The 10,944-nt window shown below is 43.8% G+C and overlaps 1 protein-coding gene across 1 annotated transcript; it reads right to left on the reverse strand.

Annotated features, from left to right (window-relative positions):
- Nucleotides 1-418: 418 nt before the first annotated feature.
- On the reverse strand, nucleotides 419-1,804 carry LOC141797893 (zinc-binding protein A33-like). The gene has a single exon (XM_074679584.1). It carries the CDS (start codon nucleotides 1,802-1,804, stop codon nucleotides 419-421), a length of 1,386 nt encoding a protein of 461 aa, XP_074535685.1.
- Nucleotides 1,805-10,944: the final 9,140 nt, after the last annotated feature.

Genomic DNA, 10,944 nt, shown 5'->3' on the forward strand with positions numbered 1-10,944 from the left:
CAATGTACTGTGATAATTGCAACATTTGCTCTAAACATTTCATAAAATCACACTTTGACTCTGATCACTATAAGAAGAACTGAGAAATGAGTTAAAGGAAACAGACTGAACTAACTCTGATTATTAACAGACTCAACATAAAGTTAAACAAACCAACCTGAAAAACAGACACGAGGAAACATCTTTGAATAAAGAACAGATCATCTGTCACTGAATTAAAGGGTTAATTAAACAGATAACATGTCAATCATCAAACAGTAAACACGTTCAAACCCTGATGGAAAGAAGAGAGGAAAGGTTTGGAGAGATCACTGATAATCATCATCATCATCATCATCATCATCATCATCATCATCATCATCATCATCACCATCATCATCATCATCATCATCATCATCATCATCATCATCATCATCATCTATTTTTGTTCCACGCTCACAGAGACCTTCAGAGGTAAAATCCTCATTGGTTGTTTTTCCCTTGTGAAAATGCATGGAAACAGGTTGTCAGTGAAAGTGTGTGTGAAGGTGTGTATGTGTGTGTTAGTATCAGGATCAGAGAACGACAGCTGTCCTCTGTCACAGTCCAGATTCACTCTGATCCTCTGAGGACGATTCTTCACAGACAGAACAGAGTCAGGATGGGATGAGGAATCTGCTACGTATTTACCACCAAAGAACCATATCCTCCATGATCCAGACTGTTTGAATCTCCCCTTCTGAATAGACCCTGATGTCACACCCAGGCCCCAGTGTAAACTGTCTCCGACCTCCACGTCCCAGCTGTGAGTCCCTGACTTAAAGCTCTCAGAGCCCAGGACAGAGATCATCCTTCTCTCTGGATTCTCAGGAACTTCCTGTCTCTCTCCTGGTCTCACTGAGGTCAGATCCTCAGACAGGATGAGGTCTGGAGCAGCAGTGTTTGGGTCCAGAACCACAGGACTGTGGGAGACCATGTCCTTCATGTTCTTCCAGATGTTGAAGCTCAGGTTGCCCAGGTGTTTTGCCTGCTCTATCAGAGCTCCTGAGGGCAGCTGTGGATCCTCCAGCAGGGGGCGCTGCTGGACTCTTTCCACTGCAGCCTTGTAGTTTTTCAGGAATGATACGTCTCCAGCTCTCAGCTGCTCCTCTGTGTCTCTGACTGTGTCTGAAAGAGCTGCTATCTCTCTGCTCAGAGCCTCCATCTGCTCCTTCATCCTCTGACTCTTCTGCTCCTCTTCCTCCCTCAGTGCAGACAGCCTGGCCTCCTCTTCCTCTTCTAGAAACTGATGAAGCTTCTTAAACTGCTCCTTAATCTGCCTCTCTGTGTGTCGGGCCTGGACCTGAATGTGTTGAGCAGTTTGATCAAACTTCACTTTAGCTCCTTCACAAACCTTTAACTTCCTCTTTAAGGGCTCCAGAGTTTCCAGAAGCTTCTTCTTGTGGTTTCCAGCAGCTTCATCGATGGGTCTGATCGTGTGCTCGCTGTGTTTCTCTGAATCTCTGCAGACGAGACAAACTGGCTCCTGATGGTCCAGACAGAAGAGTTTGAGTTTCTCAGAGTGCAGACTGCAGAGATCCTCTGAAGGTCTCTGACCTCTCTCCTGGAGGAAACTCTCACACAGATTCCTTAAAGCGAAGTTAAGAGGTGGCATTTCTTTTGAACTTCTCCTCTTACAAACTGGACACTCTCTGTGCTCCTTCTCCCTCCACCAGCTCTGCAGACAGTCTTTACAGAAGCTGTGGCAGCAGGACAGGAGGACCGGATCTTTATAGACCTCATGGCAGACCGGACAGCTCAGATCCTCCTCCAGTCTGGACGCCATTTTGTCTGAGAGTGAAGCTTAAGACGCAGCAGGCACGCAGCTTCAGGAAGTCTCTCTCTGTGCCTTAAAAGTTTCTTTCTCTTTTCTTCAAAGTTGTAAAAGTCTGATGGTAGAGTTCCCAGTGTTCCCAGTGTTCCCAGTGTTCTCCTCCTGCAGCTGTCTGTCTTTGGTCTGAAGGTGAATCTGATCGTCTGTCACTCAGCGTCTCTCTCGGCTCAGTCAGGACAAATGTAAACCTGTTCCCTGGTTTGTCTCAGGTGAGTCAGGTAAGGGGGCGGAGCTTCTGGAAGATCAGAAACAGGTTGGAACAGCTCTTGTTGTTATTTCTTTAATCAAACTATAAACTCTTCTCAGTGAGTCAGAGTCCTCTCTAACAGCAGGTTGTTCTGACGTTGTGGACAGGAGCCAAGTCCTGCTGGAAAATGAAATCTGCATCTCTGTAGATAAAATATGAAAGTTCAACTTTTGAATAAAACAACTGAAATAAATGAACTTTAACACAATAATCTGATTGAACATGAAGTTTAAAGTTTTGAAAATACCCAGTTCAGTTCAGTTTTTAGAGATTAACACTCTTTCATAGCTGATCAACAGTTCATTATTTCTTTTAAGAACAGACACCAGTAAAACAGAAAAAGCTCCTTATGCCAGCTGTAAGTTTCAATTCGAACAGCTACAGGACGCCTGTCAGTCACGTGACCTGAGCTGTGTCTCTGATTGGACAATCAATCGATCCTAAACACTTCTAAACAGCTGAGTTTAGAAGAAAAATTTACCCCATGAACCAGGCTGTAACTATGTTTTTAATGCAGTAAAAGTCTGTTTTTATGGCTGAGTGTGTACGTGATTTCCTGTCTTTCTGCAGCCAGACTCAAGTGGATTCTTTATGAATGGCAACATTCAGCACTTCCACATAGGCTTCATTTTTACTGACCTGATGTTGCCCCTTAGCGTACTCTCATATCTATACACAGATCGGCATTCATCAATCTGAACGTGGGCGTCGAGTACGCTCAAATCTCACGCCAGGTCTAAGTTCGTGTACGCAAGTTTATGTCGGAGGAAAGTGCGGTGTAGCGAGAAAAATCTGTCAGTGGAGGAGAATTATTTGATCATATGAGCACAAAAGATTTTCAGACATTATCAGATTAATATTTAGATCATTGAATTAAATATGACACCAAGAATGAAACCCCTCTCTTGAGGTATAAACAATCATAAAACTTAGATCTACCCATGCGTAATTGCACACGATCAACACACACCTGGTCCAGACACCAAAACGACCACAAATAAAGTTAATGAGATCAGTTTTTAAGTGAACTAGTTTGGAGTGTTGAAAATGTTTTATTGCCTTTCATCTTATCTTTTTTTTTCTGCTCTCAACGAAGGCGGACACTTTTCTTCTAGCTCCCTCCTCCCTATCTGCCCTGCTTGCTCTTGGTCTGTCTCTGTCTGAACTATCAGAGCCTCTCTTTATATCCTATATCAAAACTAAAATCATGGATTTGATCGGCTGGTCTCTTAACGCAATTGATCAAATTTTCTCAACGAGGAAACTGGGTAAAGGGGAGCCCGCCTGTCCCGGCAGAACGTTTGCAGACGGGTCTACGATCGACTCCTGGGATACCTGGAGGACTGTATGCCTGTTGATCCTTTCTGTCAAGGTCGTGAAGATGTCTTCATATTGGGATTTATGATAACAGGCTTTCTGCTGTTTGGAGCTGGCGGTTTCATGATTTATCACAAAGTTCAGAAGATGCAGGCTGCTGTTTTGGGATTTGATAAGCTGCCCGTCAATGAAGAATTGTGCAGGGCTGTCAACACTCAGACTTAAGTGATATGCAAACTTGATCGCAGGCAGGATAGGATGGATAACGACTTGGAGAAATTGTCAGCTCGGCTTGTCTGTAATGGGCCACTGAATTAGGCCATTTGGATTGCCACAGAGTTGACCAGTTGGGACTTAAAGGGCAACTCCGGTTTATTGACACCTGGACCTTATTTATAGGTGTGTGCATGCTCATATACTCACTCAGACAAACATCGTGGAGCTCGGAGTCCTTCAGAAGTTATTTAGATCCAGCTGATTGTAGCCGCACTTAGCGGGGGCCACGGCAAGGGAGCTTCATAATCTCTGCAAAATTGCCCAGTGTTATCATAAAGTCAGCTCGTCTACCGTCTTCAGACTATGACTTCGAGTTTGACGGTTGTCCTTACCGGTTTGAGCCTGAGTACACGGACGAGGAGCTCCATGAAAGAAGGATGCAGAGGGAGAGAGACAAAGAGCTGGCTCGAGAACAACAAACAGGAGCACGTCTACGACTCAATGTGAACTGGTGGTGCGTTTGTGGACCGTGTTCGCCTATGGCAACAGAAGAGGAGTGTGTTTGTGATAACAATGGATAGTGATGGATGAAAAAATAAAGCCGAAATGAGCGATTTTGCAGCGATTATGTCCCGCCCTGAAGCTCCCTTGCCGTGGCCCCCGCTAAGTGCGACTGAAATCAGCTGGATCCAAATAACTTCTGAAGGACTCCGAGCTGCACCATGTTTGTCTGAGTGAGTATATGAGCATGCACACACCTATAAATAAGGTCCAGGTGTCAAAAAAACGGAGTTGCCCTTTAAAGGCAGACGGAAAAATTTTCAGTGTGTTCCAAACAATCTTCATTTTCTTTCGGCTCCTTCACGTTGGCCTTGGTAGGCTGATAACGCTCTACTCTCCTGGATGGTTTGCAGACGGATGCTCTACCCCCGCCCATCCCCCACCTTCCTCCTGTGAACTTGTCTCTGGATCAGAACTCTTCGAGGTCGTCTCCAAGTGAAGTGATGACCCTCTAGTTAGTTTCTGTCTCAGCCTCAGTGGTATGGAGCGCCGTTTGTAAAGCAGCACATGCTAAAAAAAAAACAGCAACATTTTGTCACATTTAGTTTCAAACCATGTGCAAAAAAACGGGTGTGATTTTTTCTAGTGACCTTTTATGACATTAAGAACAATATTTGTAATCTCAGAAATATCTTAAATAGTTAAATGTAAATATAAAATATCACATGTGAATGCTATATATAAATCTAAATGCTAAATCTAAATCTTAATCTAAAATCTAAATCTAAAACTAAATTTTAAATCTAAATTTTAACTCTAATAGTTTAATCAATATCAAAATCTAAATCTTAATCTAAATTTAAATCTAAATGTTAAATCTAAATGTTAAATCTAAATGTTAAATCTAAATCTAAATGTTTAATCAAAATCTCAGTTTAATCAAAATGTTTAAAAAATAAAAGCTCACAGAACTAGCTTTTATTTTGGTACTTCCTGTTACCGGGACTTTCAATATGCATATTAAGTATTAAGTTGCGTCAGAGAGATAAAGATTTAACATTAAGATTTAAAATTTAGATGTAACATTTAGATTGGGTATTTTTTGGTATCTGCTGCTTTACAAACAGCGCCCCATACAGTGGAGTATTGTTTTTAGGGGATCCCATTTATCAAGGTCTGGAATGAAAATAGCCTGACACGTTATAACTATTTGAATGTATTAAAACTTATTTCCATGTTTTAGACTTGAGTGCGTTTAGTTTAAAGGAGGGTGTTACAGTACATCTCTGATGTGTTGGCTCCCTCTAGTGGTGTCAAGTTCAAAGCACAGTGTAGTGGCTAAAGGTCTCTAATGTTTACTTAGTTCTTATGTTCCCAAACCACTTCTGGACGGAGAAAAAGAGACTACGCGTGTTAATGGTTTAACGACGGTAGAAACGGTGTGTCGCCTCCGTCCTTTAATACACAGACCCAAAAACGAAACTGAAAGCATTACAGCGTCTCCTTCACTCACAGAAAACTACTTCATCATTGACAACTGAGGTATGTCAACTAAGACACCAAATTAAAGTTAACATGCATGTTATATTTAGTTTTCATATCTTTTTAACACTAATTTAACTAGAAGAAACATGAATTAAATGCAAGCTGTAAACACAAATACAACATCTCACCTGACAGACAGTAAATGGAAAATGGCAGTAACATTTCCGGCCCCTAATTGCTCATTATGGGAATGACAATTACACAACCACATTAAACTACAATGAGTCATTTTCTATTTCTAGTCTCTATACTCTTTTGGAACTTCCAAAAAAGGGAACTCAAACAAACAATGCAAACAACCTAGACTCGATCTAGGGGGCGTCCATTTATAGGTTACTAAAAAAGTAAAATCCTAACTAAGGTAGGTCCATTTTAATGTCCGTGAGACTCTTCCATCTCGAGTAAGAGACACAGTTTATCTATTGGCCTCTCCAAGGTGTTTGTCTTCGTTCTGAGGAGGACCCGACGAACAAATCCTTTCGCGTTTCACTCAGACTTTGAAGCAGCTCCTTCAGCCTCAACATCCAGGCAACTGCCTTTTTTAGACTGTGCCAATCAGAGTAATGATGAATCAGCTTGTGGAGAGGGTTCGTGCTTGAGTCTTGAGTCTTGATGATGTTCACGTTGGTTGTAAGCTTTACTTCAATGTCATCTTCACTTATTTCTCTTGAGAAGTTTGACAAGACAGGCCAATGTAACTCACTCTTGGCGAGGAAGTCAGGACCTTCTATCCAGCTCTGACACTTAATGAGGTCTTCTGCTGTCATTCCTCTCGAGGCATGATCTGCTGGATTAGAAGCAGTATTAACGTATCTCCACTGTGCTGGCCTTGTGTACTCTCTGATTATCGACACTCTGTTTGCGACAAATGTTTTGAAACGAGCACTGTCGTTGTCGATGTATCGCAGGACAGTAGTGCTGTCTGTCCAAAGCACAGACTCTTTCAAATCCATCCGAAGCTCCTGCTTCATGAGCTTGTCCATTTTCACTGCAATGGTAGCTGCAGCTAACTCAAGGCGTGGGACAGTGACTGGTTTGAGCGGCGTCACTCGGGATTTTCCCAGAAGAAACGAGCAATGAACCCGATCGTGGCTGTTCTCGATGCGCAGGTAAGTAACGATGCCTTAGCCCTTCTCACTGGCATCAGAGAAATGGTGCAGCTGTGCCGAAGTCACAGGACCAAATCCCTCTGGCTTAATGCACCTCTTGACAGAAAAGCTGGCTAACCGTCTCAGCTCAGACAGCCAAGCAAACCACCTGTTTGCAATGTCTTCAGGAATCTCTTCATCCCAGGTAAGTTTCAATCGACAGAGATTTTGGACAATAGTCTTTGCGAGAAGGATGAACGGTGATAGGAAACCTAGGGGGTCGTATATAGAGCTTACGACTGAAAGGATACCCCATCTGGTGATAGGCATGGTCTTGACATTAATCCGGAACTTGAAGGAATCTGATTCAATACACCAGTCGACTCCAAGTGCCCTTTCCATTGGTAGCTCATCCTTGTCCAGGTCTAGGTTCTTAATCTCTTTTGCTCTCTCATGTTCAGGAAGTGACGATAGCACTTGACGGCTGTTGCTTGACCACTTAGTCAAGTGGAATCCTCCACTCTCACACAGAGCAATGAGATCCTTGGTCAAGGTAATTGCCCCTTTTTCGTTGGACGTTGAGACGAGGCAATCATCAACATAAAAATGTTCTAAGACTGTTATTACTGCTTCAGGTGATGACCTGTCCCTTCCATCCTCTGCGGTCTGTCTTAAGGCGTAGTTGGCACAGCTCGGGCTGGACTTGGCACCGAACAAGTGGACCACCATCTTGTACTCGTGCAGAGGCTGGCTCAGGTCCCCCAGTGGCCACCAGAGAAATCGTAGAAGATCTGAATCCTCGTCAGGGACTCTCACCTGATGATACATCGCCTCGATGTCTGATATGAGAGCAATGTGATCATGTCGGAACCTTGTCAAAACTCCAACCAGACTGTTAGTAAGGTCTGGACCCTGTAACAGCTCTTCGTTTAAGGATTTCCCCTGGAATGAAACGGCACAATCAAACACAACACGCAGCTTTCCTTTCTGCGGGTGTGTCACGCCGTGATGGGGTATATACCATACTCTACCGTTGTTGCGGTTGAGCTCATGTTCAGGTACTTCCACTGCGTAGCCTTTGGTCAGCAGGTCTGACATGAAGCTCTGATAGTCCTTGTGGAAGCTGGGATTCTTGCTGAGCTTCTTCTTCAGGTTTGCTGCCCGTTGCTCAGCAACACATTTATTGTTCGGCATTTCCACATTCTTGTTTCTGAGAGGCATCCCAATACTGTAATGCCCATCAACTTTCTTGATCGTCTCAGACACAGACTTGATAAACTGCTGGTCCTCTCTGGACATTTCTGACTTCTCTTCGCAGGCTTGCTCTGGAAAGTCGTGACTGTATTGCTGCAGCAGCATGCTGTCCACAACGCTGACTGAAATCCTGTTAACTGAAGCCTTTTGACAGTCATGGTTAGGCTTGTTGAAATCTTCACTTTTCTTGAGAGGGCCGTTAACCACCCAACCCAGGATCGTTTTCACGGCATACGGCCCGTCGTCTTGACTGTGAATTATCTTCCACGGCTCCATCGCAGAGTGGACATTCATGCCGATTAGCATGTCAACATCTGCATCGATCTGTGGTAGACCAACTTCTTCCTTCAGATACGGCCATCTTTCCAAGTCCTTTTCAAGAGGAATATTATCCTTTGTCACAGGTATGTCTGTATGGGTGTACACATCTGGCAGGCTGATGTACTTGTTCTCTAAAAGGCCGCACACTTCTAAATCTGAGAGCATGTAGCAGGACATGGGCTTCTCCTGACCCATGGTACGGAGTAACATTCGAGTCTTCTTACCGTGAACACCAAGCTGCCTCATCAACTTTTCGGAGCAAAACGTAGCTGAACTTCCTGCGTCCAAGAATGCATACGTCTGTATTGTTGTATTGCTCTTCTTTGATTTGATACACACAGGCACAATAGACAGGATACAGTCGTTGTCTCCGGCCCCGGTGACTGCTGCAACTTCACTTTTAACCGGCACGTCTTCTTGTGAAGCAGAGTTTTCAATGGCGGAGTCTTGGCCCTTCTCGAACCTTGTACTCTCTTGGTTGGTGTTCTCGTCCCTTTTGTTGTGAAGCAGACTTGGATGTTTCTTATTGCAGATTTCACACGTGGCTCTCTTTTTACAGTCTTTTCCCATGTGTCCCTGGGTCAGACACCCAAAACAAAGTCCTTTACCTCTGAGGAACTCTATTCTCTCTTTGTTTGGCAGACCTCTTATCTTGTTGCATGCACTCAGAGTGTGTCTTTTGTTACAGAACAGGCATGGCTCTTGAAAAGCGTTGCTTGTGTGCTGGTTCCTTTTTGGTTCTAGGGCATCATTTTCATCTGGCTTAACACTTATGGCACAGCCTGTGGCTCTCTTTAGTCCACCTCCTTTGGCAGCTCTAGTACTCGACTTGATCTTACTTTTCTCGTCTGAGTACTCTTTGACATCACCAAAGAGTGGGTCTGAAACTATCTTAGCTTGTCTGTTAATGTATGCCACAAGATCTGAGAACTTTGCCCTTCTACCCTCCTTTTCTTGTATGTCGAAAGCCATGGCTCTCCATCTCTCTCGAAGTCTGAAGGGTAGTTTTGAGATGATGATCCGAAGGTTACTCGGGCTGTTCATCTCCTCGAGATACTCCATGTCCTTCATGACGTTGTTACATCCAGTGAGAAATATGGCAAAGCTGTGAAGAGACTTGGCATCTTCTGATTTAATTAGAGGCCATTTAACTGCTTTGTCCACATAGGCCGCAGCTATTTTCTGCTCGTTGCCATAGTGATAAATCAAAAGCTCTCTTGCTTCACTATAGCCTTGCTGCGCACTCATGTGTTGGCAACTTCTCACAAGTTCTCTTGGTTCACCGCTGGTGAATTGCTCTAAATAGTACAGGCGGTCTTCATCATTATCTGTACGACTATGAATGATGTGCTCAAAAGCCTTCAGGAATGGCAGGAACTCAAATGGAACACCACTGAACACTGGGACTTCTCGTTGAGGTAAGTTGGCTAGCCTCTGTTGCGTGACCAACATCTCTGTGATATCCTTCTGCTTCAATATCACCTCGCCAAGCTCAGCTGGCCCTCCACTAGCGCTTCCACTGGTGGTGGTGCTGTTCTCTGTCTTTATCTGCACGCGAGGGGCATGTCTTACTGGATTGTGAGAAGTATGGCTTCCATTACCTTGGCTAACTTGAAGAATGCTTGTTAACTTAGGTTTGACGTCTGGAGTGTGATGTCCAGTGCTCGACGCAACAGGCGTGTTCTTGTAGAGGTATGAATTCATTCCATCGTCCATGTTTTCTGTGTTCTCGTAGCCCTCTAGGACTTTAAGCTTTGCAGTGGACTCAGCAATAGCAGTTTCAACATCAAGCTCCTCCATTTGAGCCTTCAACTGCATCTCCTTGGCTTTCAGCTGTGCCTCTTCGAACTGCAGTGCATGTTTTTTCTTAAAAGAAGCTGCACGTGCAAGTAGAGCTGCACGGTTAGCTTCTTCCTTTCTACGTGCAGACGATGCTGAAGATGAGGCTTTAGATGATCCCGAACGTTTACTACACACACTTCTTGCAGTAATGGAACCATGTTGCTCATACACAGCAGAGACACTGTCCCCTGGGTTCAGGTTTTCAGCAGCGGACTCAATTAACTGAGTAGCTGCGCCATCTTCTGGAGTAACATGTTCACTAGCATTGACATGCTGTTTAGCTTCCACTATCCACTGCTCTATTTTTGCCAAAAAGTCCTTAAACTTTGTTAGGTTTGGCTCACTCCAATACAACTGATCAGCTTCCTTTTCATCTTCTGGTAACAGCTCACTTATAGCACTGTTTACTTCAATAAACTCATTCAGCATTTTTGAGTAATCACTGAGATGATCCCTTTCCACTAACAAAGCATTGGAATCATTTCCCATGAATTTTTCTATTTCCTCTGCTTTGGAGACAAGTTGTGCTAATAAAAGCTTCCTTACTCTCATTTGTTTATCAAGCTTCTCTTCCAGTGCCTTTGGGGTCAACTTGATCTTTCGTCTCTCTGTAACTGGCTCAACATCGGCGTCCATTTTTCCTGAATTAGACATTTCAACAGGCTAGCCAAAACTTCAATATAGCAAACTTTGCTGACTTCTGAAATCCAGGTTACAGCTCTTTAACCTCAAAACACGTCAATGCTTTCAATGAAAAGGTT

This window comes from Halichoeres trimaculatus, unplaced genomic scaffold, assembly GCF_033239565.1.
Source record: "Halichoeres trimaculatus isolate MK-OKI-2021-1 unplaced genomic scaffold, fHalTri1.1 fHalTri1_scaffold_9, whole genome shotgun sequence".
Taxonomy (NCBI): domain Eukaryota; kingdom Metazoa; phylum Chordata; class Actinopteri; order Labriformes; family Labridae; genus Halichoeres; species Halichoeres trimaculatus.

Bases quoted from the DNA above. Each gene is read 5' to 3' on its own strand.
- LOC141797893 (XM_074679584.1), bottom strand. From the start codon at position 1,804: ATGGCGTCCAGACTGGAGGAGGATCTGAGCTGTCCGGTCTGCCATGAG.